This window comes from Cebidichthys violaceus, unplaced genomic scaffold (genome assembly GCF_023349555.1).
Source record: "Cebidichthys violaceus isolate CVI_PGR_0920_01 unplaced genomic scaffold, fCebVio1.0.p SCAF_11, whole genome shotgun sequence".
Lineage (NCBI taxonomy): Eukaryota > Metazoa > Chordata > Actinopteri > Perciformes > Stichaeidae > Cebidichthys > Cebidichthys violaceus.
The window spans coordinates 10,641,803-10,663,535 of NW_027176274.1; the positions used below are offsets into that span (position 1 = coordinate 10,641,803).

The window sequence follows — 21,733 nt, forward strand, 5'->3', positions numbered from 1 at the left end:
TCATTTGAAATGACAGTGTGGACAGCGTCACGCTCAGCAGCCACCCGATCTCTCTTCCTTCCATTAACGTGCCGAGGAGGATCGACAACTGATGGCAGCTTTTATCTGCAACGGCCAGAAGAACCATCCCTCCTCTTGTTACAATGCAATGACCATTTGTCAAGCAAGTGAAAGTTATCCTGAGTCTGGCACCGGACAATCCTCCTCAACACATTTCCAACTGTGGGTGTGATTTGCATCACAAAAGCTAAAAGGTAGACTATACACAAACTCTGGTAAATAATATTCAAGCACAGAGTACAAATTCCCTAAAAACTGCAGGAACATTCCTGAACCTCACACCTAAGAAATATTTGAAGGCACTCACGTTTTTTTGCATATTTGCCAGCACACGCTTCAACTGGAAAAACCCACGATTCTCTAAGCAGATTGTCCCAAAGGTCTGTGTATCATAGGTTCATTCCTGCAGGCGAGAAAAGATTATTACAATATTCAGATTACCGAGCAGGGGAAATTAATTGGACTAATTAACATACAAGTAAATGATGATACCGTTAACACATTTCATTAACTCAAACTGTCATTCTATGTTCCTGGTGCACTTGGTATTGCATTACAATGAATTGGATTCATTAAATTATGCAAATGACGAGTCCTTTTTAACGTTATAGACCATCGTCTGACTCGCTTTCAGCAAATTGTCTAAGACTCAAAAAGCATGTGCTTTTCATTCTGATTGACCAGATAAAGCTTTTCACAGACTACCATTTTAATTGTGTTCACAGGCACTAAAACCAGGAAGGCTATAATACATTTTGAACTCCCTCATGCCGCTGTCTTAAAAAATAGCAACAGTACCTAATAAGTAAAATGTCCCATTTAGTGTAAGAGGCACAGATAGTGATGCAGCATGTGTGCTGCTGTGGGAACGTAATATCAGGTCAATATATCAAAAATATATTGACACCTCTGGCAAAGGACAGTGACAGGAAACTGTGTGGACTGTGAAGTCAGAAACAAAAAAGAGCAGGTTGTTTAAATAGATTCCTGATAATTAACTCAAATGTACATGAATGTAGGTCATAAAACCAGAAGCCGTTACCTCTGACGCATCTGTAGGGTTTGTTCAAAGTCACGAGACAGTACTTTGTTCTCCAGCAGCAGAATATGTTGCTGACATTTCTGTGTGACATTAACTTGTGGTTAACTGAAGGGTCCACACCTCCTGTTAGCCTCAGCGACTTCTGTCCTTATCTTAGCAGGGCTACATGGGGAAGGCCAAGGGGTCAGACATACCTCTTGTCCTGCTCCCTTGGCTGTAGTGACATCTACTGGACTACTAACCCAGAGTATGAGCCGCGGGGGAGAATGAACCTCTGTCACGGTGACAAGTCTCCGAAAAGTCTCACAAAACAAAAGGTTTCAAGTATAATTCTAACTTGTCTTACGTTCAGTCGTTTTAGTATGAAATATCAGTCTCAGAAAGCAGACATTTGACAACATCCATAGATGATAACAGAAAACAATTCAGGAAAAATGAAAGTAAATTCAAGTGTAACAGAAGGTTTATATTGATGTTATATTGACATATTTATACAGAAGATTTTGAAGTGAAAACAAACCTAAACAGTGTTTAGTACATAATATAAAGATGCTGTTTTAATGGGGGAAAAGCATTAATCTCCTGAAGAGGACGTGTCCAAAATCAAATCAGATATGCCACCATAATTCACTGTTCAGTGTGCATTTAAATTGACAATACAACAGTTTGGGGGGGGGGGGGGGGGTCAGAGATAAAATGAAAAACACATAACGTGGAAGAGGAAAATGCAACATAAAGTTAAAGAAAATAGTATCAACAAAAAGACAAATATTTTACATTTACTGACAATGAATATAAAGGACAGTTTCTTATACAAAGAACAATGTATACAAAAGGATTAACAACAAGATGAAGTGATGAGAATAGTGCTGTTAAAAAGAGTACCGCTTTCAGTAATGCACTACGTTTTTCCAACTGCATGATGGAGCAAGATACTGATGAGAATTCTGCAAAGCTGCTTCTATAACATGAACGGGGGTCGTCCTCATCGTCACTACTGACATCAGTAACACGGCGACAGTTTAAGTCACCTCAGCTTTTGGTCCATCGTCAAATAGCGTTTCTTCATATCACCACCACCACGGCCGAGAAGCTACAGAGGTGATTTACTCTAATCATAGAACACAGTCACAGTCACCCTGAGTTTGTAGTCAAATTTGGCAATTACATCCAAAAAAAATGGCTTTTCTTCTAAATATTACAACGCATGTTTTTTTTCTCCCTCCAAAAAGGTTTTACAAAAACACATTTAAATTACATATAATGGAGCCATTTGAAATATTTTTGACTTTTAATATCACAAATGTGTCGTCTATGTAAAGCCTAAATATAAATAGCGGTTCATTTCAAATATTTAATAAGCAAATAATGTGCATCATATCAACAGAATATGTTCAAAAGGAATTACAATACAAAATTTTGATTGTTTTTGATTTTCACCTGCAAAATGTGAGCAAAGGTTTTAAAGAGGGCCGGCCAATTTGTAAGAAGAGGACACAGAAATAAGAATGCATAATATAAAACAAACAAAACGTGAATACATTTGCATGGACATAAGCAATAACATTACTTAAAATTAGCTCTGTTGTGAGATTAAATCTTTGCTTAAAGGATGGAACAAACCTTGCTTACCAAGGACATCATAAGAATATACCATGAAAAAACAAAAATTGCTCAACTTACCAATATTTTTTTGTGAAAAACACACAAGTAGGTAAAATAAGTAGGTTCAAAACAAAATGGCATCCTACATTTCCAACGACACAACATTGTACAAAATAAGGCATTTCCTTGTGTGTTTACTGCAATGTCTTTTTTTCCACATGTATCTTCTATTCGTCTCCACTAGTTTTTCCTCAGTAAAAACTTGAGTACGGACATGACCTGACTATTTCCGTGTTAAAATATATACTGTATATATATTTAGAATTTTAGTTTTTCTTCAAAAACTTGAATAAAAATGCAGGTAGGAGTATACAGTATGAGAAAAGGTTGTCGAAGTTCATAAGTGGAGTGTAAATCACTCCATGACTTCGCTGGCCGCTACGGTGGTGACGAGCTGGAGCGGGATCTCCGCGTTGGCCAGGATGTCCTGGGCGGTGCTGGAACCCTGCTGGATGTTGGTGAGGATGAGGGTGGTCCCGCCCGCCGTGGTGATGATACTGTCTGAGGACCCCGCGGATTCCATCGAGGCCACCACAGCGCTGCCAGAGTTCACGCCTTTTTTGTTCTGATGAGTTTTAATGTGCTTCGCCAGGTGGTCGCTCCGCATGAAACGCTTTGAACATTCCGGGCAGACAAACTTCTTCTCTCCTGCCAGAGAGAGAAAATAAGAGTTTGAAAGATGAAGAGTTTGATGCTGAATACATTTGGAGAGGGAGTCAAACATGGCTATCTATCTGGAGGATACGTTTCATAGGTGAGGAGGTACGTTTAAGAAAGTGGCACCCAAGTTCAATTTGGTTGTCTGATGAATAAAATAATAAAAAGGGAGAAATGCCACTGAAGTCTAAATATTTTTATTGTGATATTAGTGAATTCTAACCACTGACAATTAAATTGATGACAAATTAATACAATATAGTTGATTAGAATTGTTGAATAGTTAACTCTTTCTAAAGTGGGGTTGAATGAGGTACTTATCCACACTGGGTTACTTACAGGAGAATCGACAAAGCGTATTTTAGCCACTTAAAAATGGCCATCTACTGTGGGTAATACACTGAGTATGGATAAGTACTTCATACACTTAAAAAAAAAAATCAGACCTATATCCTTTTGATATCTGAGCACTGAAGCTGACATTGTAATGAAACGCTACTATAGGCCGTACTGTCAGAGGCCTCAGTCAGCCAATTATATGGCGAAGGTTTATAAATTGGTCATATCTCTTTTAAAAGTCTATTCCGGGAGTAAATGTCATCAGATAATGTAGATCATTATGTTGTGCTGGTATATTTCTCATAGGCTACTACTTCTTATAGTTCACCCCATGACGACAGATGGCAACTGCAGGGAAAGATTTCATAAAACGGCAAATTAGGTGAGCTGATACGAGATTGTTCAGATTCAAAGGAGAATAATGGGATAAAACTAAAACCAAAGAGCTAAACAGCTCACTACGAGTATCTCTTGAAACGTTATTTAATCTGATGTTAACAGATCCTGCAAATTAAACCCGTTTAAACCCCATTCTGAACTAGAAAATAATTTTCTTTTGCCTTATGTTTTGATGCTTTTAATGGTTTTATGTGAAGCACTTTGAATTGCCTTGTTGTTGAAATGTGCTATACAAATAAACTTGCCTTGCCTTGAAATCTGGTTATTTTTTTTATTTTTTTTCACAATGGCCTTAAATCCTCAGTTGACATTTTACATGTAAATCTAAAGGGGGACAAACGTTGTTATTTCTTACGTGACTCACACTTTGCAGGGCACAAATTAACACATTTTACTGGTGTTTTCCTAATGCGCAACCACAGAGGGAGCAAAAAATAAATTGCACCTGTGTGTGTTCTCCTGTGTCTCTGCAGCTCGTCGCTGCGTGTGAACCTCTTCCCACAGAACATCCAGCTGCAAACAAAAGGTCGCTCCCCTGAATGCCAGCGCAGGTGTGCTCGCAGGTGTGACGTCTTCCCGTATACTTTCCCACAGCCAGCAATGTGGCAGATGTGCTGCTTCTTCTTCCCCGTGCTGGACCCTCTGAGGAGCACAGGTATGGGCAGTTAGAGTCCCGATATGTTTATTTCCAATGCAGAGCTGTAGAGAGTATGAAGTTAGGCTTACTCACCTCCCACCGGACTCTTTACAGTTGGGGCAAGTACACGCCACTCTGCGCAGCCTCTTGCCCTCCTGACCCAGCTGGTCCTCCTCATCCACCAGCCTGACGCGGAGGTGGGACAGGTCGCTTGTGTTCAGGGTGGAGTCGGTGCTCAGCTGCCAGTCTCCAGAGTCCGGCTCTTCTTTTATCCGAATGTCTGGAATTAATGTGGACATAAATATCAAGCTCTGGTAAACTTATCAAGAAGCCTTCAGAGAGATACTCCATCATTCTGTGACAGCATGGCAGCACATTTCACAAGTACAACTTAGTGATAGAATAATTACTTCAATGACAGAACATGTATCAATGACAATTTTGATAATTCAATTAACATACCCTGTGGATTTTTAGCCCACAGGTGGCAGAAAATGGAAGGAAGGACTTTGCTACAATCAAAAACTTCATCGCAATCCTTCGATAGTTATTATTACATACAAACTAAACAAAAGAGGTGCTTTAAAAATACAAACAATGTATTTTGTTGAGATGTTGAATGTAAAAAAACCAACCCAAAAAACTATATTTATAAAGAAAACTCAAATTGTTTGGATGAATTTTCAACAATAATTGATTTTTCTCAATTTTGTATAATATTGTACATTTTTAGACTAAAATATAGACCATTTTCACAACACATCCATTCACATTTAATCAGTGTTCCATTTCATCATTCAGGTTAACAATGTGTTTAATTATGACACCACATAGAAAAATGTAATCTTCATAGAGAAACAAAAAAACAACAACATTGTAATAATATATATGAGACCACTGCTGCCATCCTTATGAAAACACCCACATCTGAGTTGAAATCATTAACCCTAACAACCTTCCACCAACCTTGTTCATCAGCAATAAACTTAATCAACAAATTCTGCAAAGAAGGCACAAATACTAGCCAATCAGAGGCAGAGTAAGGCAAACAATCAATCAAACTACCATAAATAACAGGACGCACAATTGACTCCACAGTACATTATGAGTGTATTAATAAAAAGAGCTACTGTACCTCCAAAGTTGTCTGTGTCTCCTTCGTGTTGGGCCATAGTGTTGACTGTCACTGTCTGCAGGTTGGGGATCTGTCCCGTGCTGATGCTGACTGGACTGGAACCCAGTGATAGCGTCTGGACTGGAGCCAGGGTTATCTGCTGGGGTGGTGTCGTTGGCAGCTGCAGGTTCTGTAGGTTCTGCACTCCCTGCACCTGAAAGGTCTGCCATTGTATCTGTCCCGACGGCGTGACCGTCTGAGCTTGGATGATGAATGTTCCCGGGTTGATCAGCTGCACGTTTTGCAGGTTCTGCCCGGACTGGACCACCTGACCGTTGGTGGTCTGAATAGGTACCTGCTGCAGCTGGATGATGGACTGAGCGGAGGACACCTGGATGCTCTGCTCCTGGTTCTGTTGGATGAAGCCCTCCTGGAGACCAGAACTCGAGTCGGCTTGCTCTGCACCCACAGATGACAACGAAGTGTCTTGTGTCAGCAGACCCGATTCGTTCGTTGTAATTTGTAGCTGAGAGGAAGACGTTGGCACATACATCTCGTGATTTGCATTCGAGCCGTCTACTGGTAGTGTCTGTGAAAGGTGATTATCTGTCTTCGCCAGACTCTCCGAGCCATCAACGGGCTGACTCGTCATAATTAGCTGGCCATCGGCAGTGATCCCTGTTGCTATAGTCTGAGCACCAGAGAGGCCAAGGGAGTCCAAGTCCATACTGTTGATAGGAACAAAAGTAATGTTCCCAGGCAAACCCACAGGCACATTAGTAACAACCTGACCCTGGTTGTTGAAGGTGGAGCTGCCAAGAGAAACCCCCTGGAGCTGCTGGACATTACCAGTCTGTGATATGAGGTTCTGGTTGTTATTAAGGATGTTTGCAGTTGATGTTACGCTGAGACTCTGGCTACCGTCAGGCAAGATGTGAATCTGCCCTGTGGCATTCTGAGACAGAGTCACTCCTTCCATGCCAGAAGTGGAGAAGCTCAGCTGTCCATCTGCTGTTTGAATCTGAGGAATTACTTGATACTGAATGTTAGGCACTGAATTGGCAGAGGAGACATCAGTTCCTGACGTCACAAAGATCGGCTGACTCTGTAAGTTCTGGAGAGGAAGAACATACTGTCCGTTCGATGTTAATATTCCGTGATTTTGGATTTGTATCAATCCAGATTCATCTTTTGCTGCTGTTGCGGGGGTTAACACCTCCCATTTTTCTGTTCCAGTAAGCTGAATAGATGAAAATAAATGATTGACATTAAAAAAAGACATTAGGCACTTGTTAATTAAATATTTTAAGCAATGCAAAGCGCCTGATCAGAAGTCTAGTTATAACCTGATTTTCAAAATGTACAGGAAATATATTTGACACTTTGTGCAGAAAAAAATGGCGCAAGCATGTTGGGGCAGAGGGCACAATGAGCAAAATTCTTTTGAGTCGGTAGAAGCTGCATAGGAAAGAAATTTAAGTTAAACATGTATGTTCCTGTTCTTAGTAACTGGTAATCTATGAATGTGATATCACCTTAGTTTTATTTAATGCTGATTTATCATAAATCATGATAACTCAAGAGTTGTAACCCTGAAGTCTGATGGTAACTCATACATTAGACAATGTCAGTGGTGTGTCATCCTCCATCGTCGGCGCTACTCTGACCCAAGAAATAACATCTTATGCCCTACAGCAACTCCTGCTACACCTAACTACGCTTGAAAGCTATATTTATGGTGGTTAGTGCTACGTTTTCAGCTGGTCCTGACGCAGTTGTCGACAGCATGCTTGTCAGACAAAATTAACCTCCGCAAATGGGCAAACACACGTTTGTGTCGACTGTATCAAACGAGAACTGTGTGAACACAGCCAGAAAGAAACCGCACCGTTTTCTAATATATGCTCCGCTTTGATATGCTATCACAGCTGTAATGAAGTGTTAATTTACTATAAATACAAACTTCATTGCTCTTGCAGCTGCTTTAATGTGAAAACAATCAACTGGTGCTCCTGGCTTCATGTCTTTTGTCAGATTGATCACAATCAATCTCATTAATAAGCACAATACAAAACCACATTTAACAACAGACACAGTCAAACTACATCTTCACCTACATTCATTCATACATGAACTTCACTTCATTCCCTGATGCACTTGTGGTTAGAGATGGAAGAAAATATCAAAGAAATTGAGTACATTACATTACATTACGATCATTTTAGCAGACGCTTTTATCCAAAGCGACTTACAATTCAGTATCTATCTACACACCGTAGACGCAGCTACAGGAGCAATTTCGGGGTTAAGTGTCTTGCTCAAGGACACATTGACATGAGACTAGTAGAGCCGGGGATCGAACCACGGACCCTCTGATTGAAAGGCAACCCTGCTCTCCACGGTGAGTATTGTGATATTATGTTTTGTGATACTGTGTGCAACTAGACCTCCCGCTCTTCTGATTGCATTAAAAAGTAAACTATTCTGTACTCATATTCTACCCATGTAGTGTGTTCTTTATACTACGACAGTGTTTTCCTAAAATTTGATTTTAAAATACAGATGTTTGCCAAAACACAGCCCTGCTTGTGGTTGATGTTGCTGTTTTAACCGGGGGCAATTACAAATAAGCATGAAGCAATAAAATTAATTGCCAGATGCGTACACTACATCAAATATAGAAGGTCTAGTTACATAGTACTTCTAAAGATAACTGCAATTGCATTCAATATGTCATATACAGGGGTCAGTACATGTAGTCACATGACCAGAAGGATATGGATGCCCTTACTGAGTCTATTAATGGTAAAAACATTGTAGTTGATGCAATGCGATATCCACCTAAATGTCAAAATGTGTAAAAGTGTAAGCTTGACTACTCTCCAATCACCAATTCTGCTCAGCTGTGAGTGAGGACTGTAGCTGTGTCTGATCTAGCAGAGGTGCTGACTTACCACATCAGCTACAGCACCTCTGTCCACCTCTGAAGACGGTGACCCAACCTTAGTGCAGGTGGTTGCTAGCAGGTCGAGGGGTGATGGCTGAGTGTCCTTCCCACAATAGGCAAATTTAAAAAGGAAGAAAGTGGGTGTCCATTAGTCTGGGCCACATAGAAATTATAACTCACTGCCAAAGAGCAAAGACTGTAGTTAGGAGGCTGAGGGACTTTCTTTCCAGGCAGCACCTACAATAGCACCCAGCTAATGTTTATATCTTGGAGTTTACAGCCTGTCACTTGAATCCAAGCTGAGGAAGCGGGATATGTAAACTGCCTGAGAAGTACAAATCAGGGCACAATACCCCACTCCAACTTTGAAATGTGTGAACTTCGGTAAGCACCTCTCAACGACGTATAGCCTAATGAGTCCTAATCCCATGAGTGATACCTTTACGTTACCTGATTGCCCCTGCATTGCTCCTGCTGCAGAAAGTCGCCTTGACTGCTGTCCCCGTCAAAGGCAGCCATGTCTTCTGGTTTCATCGGCTGCTCTGGGGCTGTGTAGTAAAGAGCATTTAGCTAAGAGTGGGAACAGCCGAAGCTAACGTTAGCTAAACAAGCTTGATACTCACATAACTAGAGAACAAGCACATATATGTAGCATCATGACGTCAGTAGACTAGCAAACAATACAATCACAACTGCCGCTACAAACTGTACCAATCTCCATAAAGAAAATAGCGACGTAGCAATAATGAGTTTGAGAGCTCACTAGTGATGTGTCCTAAACAAGCTAACACGGCTAGCTTAGCTAACGAGCGCAGCGTTAGCTACTCCTGCTAACTTATCCGGCGATGATTAGCAATATCACCAACCAGCATCCCTGCTAGCCTGCTAGCTAATTTAGCCAGAGGATGCCTATGGTAGCTTGTTAGCTTGGAGAAGAATAAGATATATATTACATACCACTCATTCCGTGACTTGTCGTGAAACAGAGAGTCCTGATAGTCACAAGCCACCGGACATTATCAGCAAATAAAATGGATTGTTTACGCGTAGAAATAGGTGATAACTGTCAGATTTTTTTCTATTTTGATTGACGTGCGGTAGGTAACACAAAGGGTGGGGCCTCCAGTGTTGACTGGGAGTGTTTGCGTCACATACAGGAAATCCCGCCGTCCTTCACAAAGGTGATTGGTTATTCGTTTTGCACACCATGATATTATTTGTCAGTCGACATGTCAATCACCCTTTGTTGGATTCTTTTCCTGTTTATTATGCAGGTTCAGTTTTACATTACTGATGTTGATAGTAGTGAGGGTTGAAGTTTCATTGTTTACTTTCAGTTTCATTGTTGTTACCAGTGAATCAAACCTGTTCAGTGAGATGGCTGCTATTATACACTTTGCCTGTAACTGCAGCATACATATACAGTATAAACTATATAAACACCACTGGCCCGATTAGGTGTTGTGGCTGGTGTGATACGATGTTTTGTTATGATAACTCCTTTTATCAGGTGTTGTAATTTAACATGAAAACACAAAACAAGGTGCTCTAAATTCCAGGCAGATTCATAATTCAGATTCAATAATCTCGCAATCTACTGCAGCAAACTGCATACATTTTTTGGGGTGACCACTTATGGCTGCGTTCTCAAGGCCTCTCGTGCTTGCAGTGACTCACACTTTCTCACAACACATTTTACTGCCTATTTTATACCGCCTGTTTATATACTGCCATTATCTGCCTGCCGACTTGTCACCCGCCACTCTTAACCGGCCCCTGGTTGGTGTGGGCCGCTAGTGATAACACATCTGAGTGCATCACCGGCCCCCAGCCGCTACTTTACGCCCAGTGACACATCTGTTTAAAACAGTTTGCTCACTTTCATTGTTTTGGACGATGCGTTTGGCTAACAGCTAAATGTACTACTAGTACACACACTGATGACATTGCCGCCACTCAGGCAGACAGCTTGGTGAGTTTAATTTAGTTTTTGACAGGATTGCCTGTATTCTTCGCAACTTGTTTTGAGTTTGAATGAAGAGTCAGCCCATTGCTATGACCGACCACTATGGCTTTAAAAACTGAGCTGGTGGCCTGCTGGGAGTGAATGAAATACAACTAATGGAGGAAACACTGAATTTTACAATTATTCTGACAAAGAAACTGTATTTAATGATGATCGTTCAAATAAAGGCAGATTAGATCAGTATCCATGTATCCTTATTTTTAAGTTCACAAAACAGATTTATATTTGAGGCACTGCTAGAAATCCCATCTCTTTGATGCATCTGAATGATGCCATTCAACATGGCAGGTTTGCTCTTATGTGTTTCTGCAAATTAGGCAGTGGCACTTTCTTACCTGTGATTAAGAAAGTGATCAGCCATTGAGTTTCAAGATGTGTGTTGATTACTAGGACAAAAAGGAACACAATCGAGACACAATCTGAGTTTGTATTTGACGTGATTTTTTCCCCTCCATCTGATTGTGCACAGTCCAACATTGTGAAAGTGCATTGAAATGAGAGCCTGCATGCTATTGTACATGCTCTGTGATGCTATCAGGACCCCACTTCTGAGTATTATTTGTGGTGTGTCAGTTCCTCACAGTGCGCGACCGCAGTGAGGCTATTTCTCTCAACCTTCAATTCAAACTTGGCCCATTACAGCCAGACTACAAAAGCACTTTCCGTGCACTCAGGAGCTCACGGCAGTGAATGGTGGATATTTCCAATCACTCTACTGTCAATCCAAGTGTCAGGTAAACACAGGCCAATGGAAACAGCTTTAGAAAAACCTTGCAGCTGTGTCTGTCTTACTCCAGGAGTCCTTGGAAACGTATCAACAATTTCTACAAAGACCTCCAAGTTAAAGGGAAAAGTCAAATATCCTAAAAACAGCTCAAATGCAACCCCCTGGTGGACGCAGTGGCCTGCACAAGACACATACAACTGCCATGGTGTTTGTCTTCAGACCTGTGAATGTTGTCACCAGCTCAGACTGCAAACAAAGGAAATGAGATCATATTGACAGACCTTGTATTCACTTCGTGAGAGGAATCTGTGAAGTCTGTGGAGCAATTACCCAGTGGGAGCTTCAGCACATCTTTAAGGATTCAGTGTGATAGATATAACTGTAAATAGGGGCATCAATGGCCTTCTCACTGCACAGACCCAGCTTTTATTAAGTATTGTTAGGGGGAAAATTCAATGATATATTATTTTTTAACAAATCTTAACAGAATAAATGAATTAGAAATAGTAATGAAAACTTTATTTTTCAAAGCAAAAGCCACTTCTCACTTTATTCTGGGGGTGAACATTGTTGCTGAGGCACAGAGCAGAATGGGAAGGATAAGAGGAGTACCAGAGTGAGCCCACAATGGCTCTGAGTGTTTCATATTAACATATTGACAGTTGTTTTCATGAAGGCCAGTCCAAGAGAGAGTGACCCCACGGAGAGAAACTGCCCTGCTGGAGGCACCTCGTGGGACACTGTAAATGGGAGCTGAGAGAGAGAATTGAATTTGGTGCAGCACAGAAGTGTGTATGGAATATCAAATCTCTGTCTCTGAAACTGAGAATATAACTGCTATACATAAGTATAAATAAGAGTTGCATGAAAGGTTTTTATATGTATTTGTAATGTGATAGTTCAAAATATTTTTAGCATACAGACGTAACATATGAATGCGTAAAGTATTTCATGTCAACTTTCTTGTATACGCATACATGGCCAATAAAGCTGATTCTGATTCTGATTCTGAATCTGATTCTGACATGTACAATACATTTTATTACAGTTTTCAGTCGCTCTCGTGACAAAAAAACTAAACAAAGACAAGGTTGAACAAAGATAAGCAAACAAAATACTTTTTATGTATAGGTAAGAGGAGTAAAAATAGAAACAGCAATTAGACAACAAGCACAAAGTATCTACATATGAAATAATTGTTGGTGTGTAAACAGGGATTGAGGTCTGATTGGTAATGTATATTACAAGCATGCAAGTGCAAAGATCACTGAAGTAATATGGTATATAGTAAATTTATCTATGTACAGATGAGGATTATGTGTGTCTGTTGAAAAGCAGATTTACACTCAGTCGCCACTTACCAGATACGCCTGTACAGTCTAATGTAATCTAATGGAACTGTTTCCCCATACAGTCTACTTTTATGAAGCCAATAGTGTTGTTGGACTGCAAACAAAAACTGCATTTGTCAACCTGATTATGATTTAAACACTTCTCTCTGTAACTCCCCTGGGCTGTTTATGATGTTCCTTTCTTTCAACATTATACTGGCAAGGTTTTATCACTCTGACGCAGAGAGCAATAAATCAAAGCACCAAGTTGAATCACGATAGTAGAACTCAATTGTTGCATTAACTTTCAGAAATGAACATGAAGTGTTATATTAGTAAAATCCAAAAAATTTGTTCTGTGTACAGTATATAGTGCATGCGACAGACAGAGAAGTCACACAATAGCAGTGATTACAACATGGCTTTTATTATCATCCAAAATAGAAATAATTCCTGTCTGTAATAATATGATACAATGCGTTAACAATAACCATTGCATTTCCCCACACAATCCCTTGTGCATGCTTTAAAAAATGGCGTAGTTATTTATATGTGTATTTGTTATGTGTCAAACATTCCTTTTTTAAAAGTTCTTTAAAGATCTTTGGTGTGCATGTGATTTACAACAGCAGGCCGCAGTCTGTTTTCCTGGGTGTGTGTTTGAAAGCGAGCTTTCCACTCTTAGCCTTCTTGGTTTGATGCCACTGTGGTTTGCCTCTGGGCAGAGTGGCACCGCTTGATTGATAGTGCTGACAGAACATTTGTGTCAACAGAGATTCTGTCATATTTCTGGACTTGTTTTTAATTAGATGTACTTAGAGGTTGAACCAGTTAGACTTCTTTAACAATCCACCTACGACGTCTGATAATGGTTATATCAGATGCTAATGTTTGCATTTATACTTTAAAATGTGCTTAATTGCGTGAGGACAGAAAGGACACCCAGTGAGTTTATAATTCATAATAATATTATTCTATTATTATAATTCTTGCCTCTTTGTTATGGTGTTTTGTTCCTACACTACATCTGCATGATTCTAAATAGCTTTATTACTCGCTCAGAGAATATTTATTGTCACTTTATGAAAAACAAAATACTCCACGACCCAGACCACTGGCAACAACTCGTCAATCTCCGAGCCTTGAAACTACAGCAGATGAGTATGTGGGGTTTAGGTTGGCCAACACCACCACCACCCCGAGAGGAATGCAAAGCCCCCATTGTGTTCTCCAGAGGATCGGTATGGTTTCACTTAGAAAAAAGTGGGCCGAAAACAGCCTGTTGTTGCACAGAGGACAGTATATGAGAGCTGTAAATGTTGGTCTGCTGCATGAAATATCTTTAAGTGATTAAATCAGTGGTTAATGCTAAAGCAAACAGGCAAAGTAAGCTTAATGTTATTTTATACACATGTTGTCATCCTTCTTTCGTTCCATCCAACCACAATAAACACTATCCTATATTTTGCCACTGATCTCAAACCTCAAAGACTATAATCCACCTTATTTCCATGACAAACACTGTGCTTTGTAGTGCTAGCACAGGCTCGGCTCCTTTCCAAAACTTGGATATGCAATACTATCTCCGTAAAATGACCATTTTTATTCAATCTTTTTGTTCCCATCAAAAGGCCATTTTGTTCTCTGCAGTCTTAATGGTTACAAGATATTCACCAAAGCACTGCTGATCTACAGCTCTTTGTTCGGACTCCCACGGAGAATACAATCTTACTCTGGAGCACTGCGGCTGCAGCCATACAATTCCATCAGCATAAACGCTTCACAAACACTTACACACAAAGTATAGAGGCGAGAAAAACACTACTTCAGACAACAGGAATCGTTTTCTGGTTGTGGATTGTGTCAACCTCTATTTTCATACTATACAGAATATCACAAGATGTGGACTATTTTTATGAAAAATGGTTTGAATATTTCTTCATACTTAATTATATTTATTTGTAGGTGTGTATTTGCCTTCATTGTTCAGGGACAGGAAAAATAAACTGTAAACATAACAAAGATGCTATAATAGAGGTTTGTAAGAAAGTACTGTAGGGACTGTGAAAGAGAGGACACACATATCAATCATCAATCATAAATTATATGAAAATTGTAAATGAAAGGTTAACTCAATCACTTTACAAATAATTATTTAAACTGACCAGCTCTTTTGGCCGAAACACCTGCATCCTGCATGTGCCCTTCTAAAATCAGCATTACTTAACAGATTTAATTATAATTGTCCCCTCTCTGCTACAGTCAATGTCAGCTGTGTCTTTTAATTCTCTAATCAGTGGTCGGCAGGACCACTATCACCATCCCCATGCAGCTTCCCACTCAATACAGACATCCCAAAACACACACAGACTGGTTTTGTCAAATGTTTTATTGAGTGTAGACATCTGGGCTACTGTAAAACATGCATTATCTGCAGAAGGGGGAGAAGAGCAGGTGGCATTGTCCCCGCTGTCAGCTGTGTCAGTGCTGGCACCCGTGATGGAGATTAATGAGGTATCTGGAGAGTAATATGCTCCTTCAAATGCTGCAACAATTTGGAGTGGGGGCCGATCCTGATCTTAAATAGCAAAGCTGTCAGAGTTTACTGAACCTGTGCTTTGGAGCAGAGGGGGGATTTGATCCTAATGTGAGAGTGTGGCAGTGGGTATCAGGCCAAAAAAGGGTAAGAAGAACAAGTCAGTTATGTAAACAATGTTCTTGTGTCACTTTTTCTTTGGTGCATTTGGGGTGTTAAACTTGAAAAAGATGATGTCTCCATCTTCAACAACATAGTTTCTGCCCTGTTGTCTGTATTTCCCTGCTGCCTGTAACATAAGAAAGAAAAAAAAAAATGAACAAAAGAGCACATAATAACAGTGTGCATTGTAAATAAATAATAGTGGAAAAAGAATAGTTCAGTCAAATTCTTTTCTGTCTTTCTCTCTCTCTTTCTCACACACAAACACACGCACAAACACACACACACACACACACACACACACACACACACACACACACACACACACACACACACACACACACACACACACACACACACACACACACACACACACACATCCATGTTTTGCTCAAGGGGCGCCTGAATTCCCACTGACTGAATAATCCTCTGTTCTGCTCCTTGCAGTTTCATGTGTACAAGCACAAAATTGTAATAAGTCTTTGATTACAGCAGTATCAAACTTCTCAAGGAAACAAAAATAAGTTCTAACATTTCTTTTGTGTACAGTAAGTGTTTGTTCTCCTTCCCGGCAAACTCAAAAATAATTGACTTGAAGTGCTAATACGGACAGGTTTATGCATTCTGGTTCTGCACAGCGCACAATTAATTAGAAGAATCAATGTCCCTTTAAAGGCTCAGGAGACCATTTAATCCAAGCTCAATACCACCAGAAACACTGGATGGAGAGGGAGACAGGAAAAAAAATCAATGGCTATTTGTGATTCCTGAGTATGTATTAAACCAGACACGTCTAACTGGTTCATTTGCACTTGAAAGCAGCCATCTGGAGCAGCAAGCTTGGCTTAAGCAGATATGATTACTAATAATGTGATATCCCCATACACTGGCCGCATTCAGACAGCCTATTCCCACAACTGGCATTAAATAGAACAGACATTAATGCCACAGTCAGAAACGCTCAATGTTCTTAGGAGGCCCAAAAAGGGATTAGTAAGGGAGCATGCAGTAAGGACCTGACACTCAGATCTCAACCTCGGATAACAATGGTGGAACTCCCCAGGGACCCACACGCTTCACCCTCTGTTTGCAGCTTATGATGGGTGTGGACAATACACTGCCGCTGCATTAAAATCTAAAAAAAGGCTTGAATAGTAAAGAGATTTAAATGTTTTCATAGTGCTTCCTTTCCACACTGGTCCCCGCAGGTCCCTGTGTCACCATAATTACATTAGTTGAGTCTGTAAGTGGGCACATGGAGTTGATGGTGGTGATAGTGGGATTGTAATAGCATGGCTTGCAGCTGCTGCTCACAAATGTCACACATAGCAAGGTTTAAGTCACTATACTGCTTTAATTTAATCAACTTAGAATTTAATTTTTAAAACAGAAATTAAGGCATGAAAAAGAGCATCTTTGATTTGAAAGGCATCCTACAGCGTTGATTAACGGATTATTAACTCTGTACCTTCAATTACCAAATTACAGTTTGCCGATATGAAACTAAATTAATGCCAAACCCTAAAAACAACACTTGTAGTAGGAAGGAACAGCATTTTGCAAAGTAGCTGATACAGCACATGAACAACCCACACCCCAGTTAAAAAGTCAAAAACAAACACTGGCCAGCATAAAAATAAGATACAGAAATCATATTTATGCGCTAGCCATGCACGAAACAGTCCTTATTTGAGGAATTTCACACTGTATTTAACTTGCTGCTTTATATCACTGTCACATGCTTACAGTGGCTTGGGGATTTGGAAACAGAGAGCTCTGAGCTAACAGCACACTCTATAGATCTGATAAATGCCTGGTGAGGGGACGAAGTGCTACCTCCTTGCGACTGTGCTGAGCCACGACCAAGAGCTGCCATCAGCCAGTTAAGACACATTGTGATAAAGATATGCACAGCTGGAGCAGAATGGCAGTGTTTAGAGCCAGAATCAGTTGGCTTGTCAGGAGTGGTGCTGGAGTGTGTGCAGTAATTTCTTCCCCTGAGTAAAGGTGAAGAGCGGTTTGCAGTCGGAGCTGTGTGGTGACTGTCAGCTCCACTGATCACAGGAGACTTCCCCTCATCTCTGCTGGCACCCTGACTGCTCACCTTGACAGCGTTCTCACTGCCTTCCTCTTTAAAATCCTGGAATTTCATTACTTCCGCCATAATGAAGCCCTTCTCAAAGTCTGTGTGGATCTTCCCTGCAGCCTGTGGAGCCTTAGTTCCTTTCTGTCACGAGGAAGGAAAAGAGAGGACAAATGAATTGTTTTGGAGAAGATGGATTGCAGCATGCGAGCGACATGGTGTTTGATAGGGTGATAGCGTTGTGAGCATCACTCGGGGGTGTTTTCAGTCAGGGGTATTCTTGCCTCAGCCCTGATTTCTGGATAGCTTTCCACTCGGCTGTGCCCTGCTAGGGCAGCCTGGACACCGATAAGGACCCAGCACTGCTATCAATGCCTTCTGATTCCCATTCCGTGGTGGTATTGATTTCTGTCCAAGCAATCTCGCCTCATTGTGGGTCGCTGCTCGGCTCTCTGGACATGACAGCAAGAAGACCCAGTGTTGCAGTGAGAGGCCAGGGTGGTATAGGCCTCACTGCACTATTGGCCTTACTATTTTGGCACAGCAGAGTTTGGTCATTCAAATTCATTTCAAACCTTCAATAATATTTCACTGTTCGAGATGCAGGGCGTGTATGAAGCTGTTTATGATGTCTTTAAATTGACTTAATGATTTTATCCTCAAAACATACATTTAGAGCTGCGCCTAAAGTTATTTCAGAAGCCAATTTACAAAACACAACATAACAATTTAATAGTTTTATATATTCTTTGTACCTTGCATCCTCTTTTAAACTCAAAGACACGACTGGTGACTGATAAAATGTGCAATTTATATGCACTGAAATAATGCGGGACGGAAATGACAAATGACCCAAATAAGTGACGTGGCTGCTGTGTATCATTATGACTCCTGCCTGTCGACCTGCTCGCTCTCTCTCTCTGCTCTGCAGCTCTGTGCTCAGGAACTGTTGAGCAGTTTTAATTATGTATATATAATCAGGTTGGGGTCAACATATTTCATGCCAAAAGAATGATGCGTATTTAATGACTCTAATACATTACGATCTCTTTGCAATCTCGTTGACGGAGTGCTTGTGAGTTTAACTACCATTAATCAGCATCAAGGTTTGTCTATCTGGAGAAAAATAGATTAAGGGAGGGATTTTTTTCATACGGAGCATAACAAGAGATCCACATTGTCCTAGTTAAGAGCTATGCAAAGCAGGCTGATAGATAATGGTCACCTCGAGGCTGCCTAATAAAGCATGTTAAAGGACTTAGGAACACGACATTACTGAGTGGAGTTTTTACAATGCAAGATGTATTGGCTTAATATAGTTACCCACTGATGCTTACCTGACTAAATGCCCCTCACACACAATCAAGGCTGGCTGTAATCAGTTATGTCCATGAGGACAAGAGTGTTTTTGAGGATGCCTTTGAAGTGTTTCAGGACTTTTTTTGTATATAGTGAGGACATCAGTCATGCTGAGATGAGTGTGCGCCTTAACCCGGTGATGTCATCTGACTGAAATGTAATGTGTCTGTGTAAAAAGAAAAAGGAAGTGAGCTCACCTTCTCTTCTGGCCTGTACTTGTCTGAGAAGCCATCATGAAAATATTTAACAACATGTCCTGTTTCTAAACTTGTGTGGACATGTTTTATATAATTTATAAGATTACGTTTGATATTTATATCAAAGGTAAAATTGTGCTATTTGAAGATGACTGTTCCTTACTTGGAAATTTGATATTCATGTGAAGTACAGCACTAAAATAATTATCTGATCCAGTCATTGGCAAAAGAATACAAACAATTTGGTGCATAGAAATAAAATTTTCATTTCTGATCAAAATGGGAATATTTGTCTAAAGTATCAGCATGAGGCGTCCTGTTGGCAGGCGATCGAAGGCTCATGCTGTATAATGAAAGCAACGTACTGTGTTCCTATCTGACCAGGAGGGGTTTGTTGCACGTTATCCCCCCTTTCTTAACTTCCTGTTTCTCTTCTTTGTAAACAAACTAATAAAAGCAACACCCTGAAATAATCTTAAAAAAAGAATACTCAGTATGGGTTACTGAGTCTGTATTTTCTTACATTGCAACATAACACAATAAATATCAGATGCTGTGATGAATTCCTGTATTATTAGTGCATATTGTGACTTTAAACCTGAAACAGTTTGGAGTCATTTGAGAGCACATTTGGCAACATAGAGAATCTGTTTTCACATTTTGACGTTCCAACACCACAAAACTGGAGATATCATCCTATGAGATAACCGGTTAAGCTGTAAATGCAGTTTAACACATATCAAAGAGATTCATAAGGGAAAAAATATTTTTGACTGGTGCTTTGTTTTTGTGAGAAATCCATGGATCTATAGTTGGTGTTCAGCTCATATTCCAGTGTTCTCCTGCTGTATTTAACTCAGAGGAGGGGTTCCTATAATTATCAATTAAATTGAACATTTCAAGATGTTAGTGGTGGATAATTAAACGTTTCTGGCTGCAAACAAGAACAGTGCCTAGACACTTTTTCACTCTAATGCCATCCTAATGCCATTTATTTCAGCTGGACCAAAATTTACAACTAAACAAAAAAAACAACAACATAAATAAATAAATAACAAAAATATATATATATTGTTGAATAACATCTTATCTAGTTTGAAATATTGATGTTTATCTGTCATTATACACTCATTTAGTATACTAACTAAATCTTGAAGAGAATAACAGGAAAACAGGTGGAGACCTTGAAAATATCAAAAGGCTTTTTATCCCCTTAAAAGGTCATTGCGTCCTGTCAAATAGATATGATGCGCAACACAAACACAGCTTCTAATGTCCTGCAGGTATTAAGTAATGTCGGTTTTAGAGAATTCTAAGCAGTATCTGCAATCATAATGCAGTCTATTCTACAAAGATATTGGACAGACAAACTGGAGATTATTATTACATCAAAATGGAAATAACTCACATTCAGGGAACAAAGCCATAATGATCTGCTTGGCAACACGTTCTTTGAATAGATATTGTGCAAAATTGCAATGCTTTTTGAAAACGGTCGTCCAAGTTATGTGTGTGGGAAGTTTGAAATTATAACCCCTTATCAAATATCTGATGGGATGGAAGAATGGATATGATTAAGTGTGACAGACTACAACTCAAATCTTTAGTTTTCAAAAAGTTTGTTGAAGAGTTACTTTGTAGTACTTTTAGACCTACATGATCTAACATTATGTAAGTCTTAATACCTTTTTTATTGTCACTCAATCCTTCTATTTTCTCAAGAAAAAAAAAGGTATTTACACAATACCAGCATGCAAAGCCAACGTCTGTATTCATGTAAATCCTGCAATCCAGTTGAAGCTCTTGGCAGGCCAGGCTCAGTAAACTGAGACACACAGGGAGGAGGAGCCCCCTGCAAGGCCCACAAACAGTCGAATGAAAAGCAACATCAATTTTGGCACAGACAACCTCCGTCACACAGATTAGGCAGGCACAATGCACAGGCTCCTTATCTCCAGCGGCAGGAGGAGGGCAGGCAGATCTGCACAGGATGGAAACATTCTCATGGACGTAATGGGCAAAATCAATTGTTGCCCTCCTCAATCAATGTAGCCCCCACTTTCACTGTTCAGCAGCTCACCAGTAATTGAAGTTATCCTTGGCCTGTAATGACTAGCTAAAGCACAACCATGACAAAGTTGAAAGTGTGTGATATCAGTGAGGGTGCCAGCAGGGCGGAACGTGGGACACTGTGTGTGTATTCCTGTACGTGTGTGTCTGGTACACAGCCTCACACTCCTATGTATGTGCACAGCAGGCAGCTGGCTCTTACCCGAATGGTCCATGCACGGACCTCATCGGGTCCAGCAGTGAAGAAGTACTCCAGCAGCAGGGCTGCGTAGCCTGTCTTGATGATCTTGCTCAGGGCACTGGTGGAGAGAAATTTCAGTTTAAATCGAGGGGTCTGAACTGTTTAAGTATTATGTATTGCCGCTAATGCCAAGACAAAGTT

General features: G+C 40.2%; 2 protein-coding genes across 4 annotated transcripts in view; both read right to left on the bottom strand.

Annotated features, from left to right (window-relative positions):
- Positions 1–1,420: 1,420 nt before the first annotated feature.
- On the bottom strand, positions 1,421–9,971 carry sp3a (sp3a transcription factor). 3 transcript variants are annotated; one of them, XM_068704591.1, is made up of 7 exons: positions 9,818–9,971; positions 9,311–9,408; positions 8,868–8,954; positions 5,935–7,153; positions 4,893–5,079; positions 4,608–4,804; positions 1,421–3,415 (listed from the first exon to the last, which is right to left on the bottom strand). In XM_068704591.1, the coding sequence occupies exons 1-7, from the start codon at positions 9,822–9,824 to the stop codon at positions 3,123–3,125; spliced, it is 2,088 nt and encodes a 695-aa protein (XP_068560692.1). In that variant the 5' UTR covers positions 9,825–9,971; the 3' UTR covers positions 1,421–3,122. The 3 variants fall into 3 exon arrangements, with proteins under 3 accessions (XP_068560692.1, XP_068560682.1, XP_068560700.1); XM_068704581.1 differs by having other exon boundaries at positions 8,868–8,963; XM_068704599.1 differs by lacking the exon at positions 8,868–8,954.
- A 5,384-nt stretch (positions 9,972–15,355) lies between these two features.
- Positions 15,356–21,733, bottom strand: part of LOC137890878 (obg-like ATPase 1) — a 39,383-nt gene continuing 33,005 nt past the window's right edge. The window contains exons 9-11 of the mRNA XM_068735181.1: positions 21,554–21,650; positions 17,747–17,869; positions 15,356–15,769 (exon numbers count right to left, since the gene is read on the bottom strand). Coding sequence (XP_068591282.1) covers positions 15,668–15,769; positions 17,747–17,869; positions 21,554–21,650 — 322 coding nt within the window. The 3' untranslated portion in view covers positions 15,356–15,667. The remainder of the gene's footprint in view (positions 15,770–17,746; positions 17,870–21,553; positions 21,651–21,733) is intronic.

Coding starts and splice junctions, on each gene's coding strand:
- sp3a (XM_068704581.1), bottom strand. Junction 7,154..8,867: donor GAGGTGCTGTAGCTGATGTG/GTAAGTCAGCAC, acceptor TCATCTATTCAG/CTTACTGGAACAGAAAAATG. Junction 4,805..4,892: donor TGTAAAGAGTCCGGTGGGAG/GTGAGTAAGCCT, acceptor TGTGCTCCTCAG/AGGGTCCAGCACGGGGAAGA.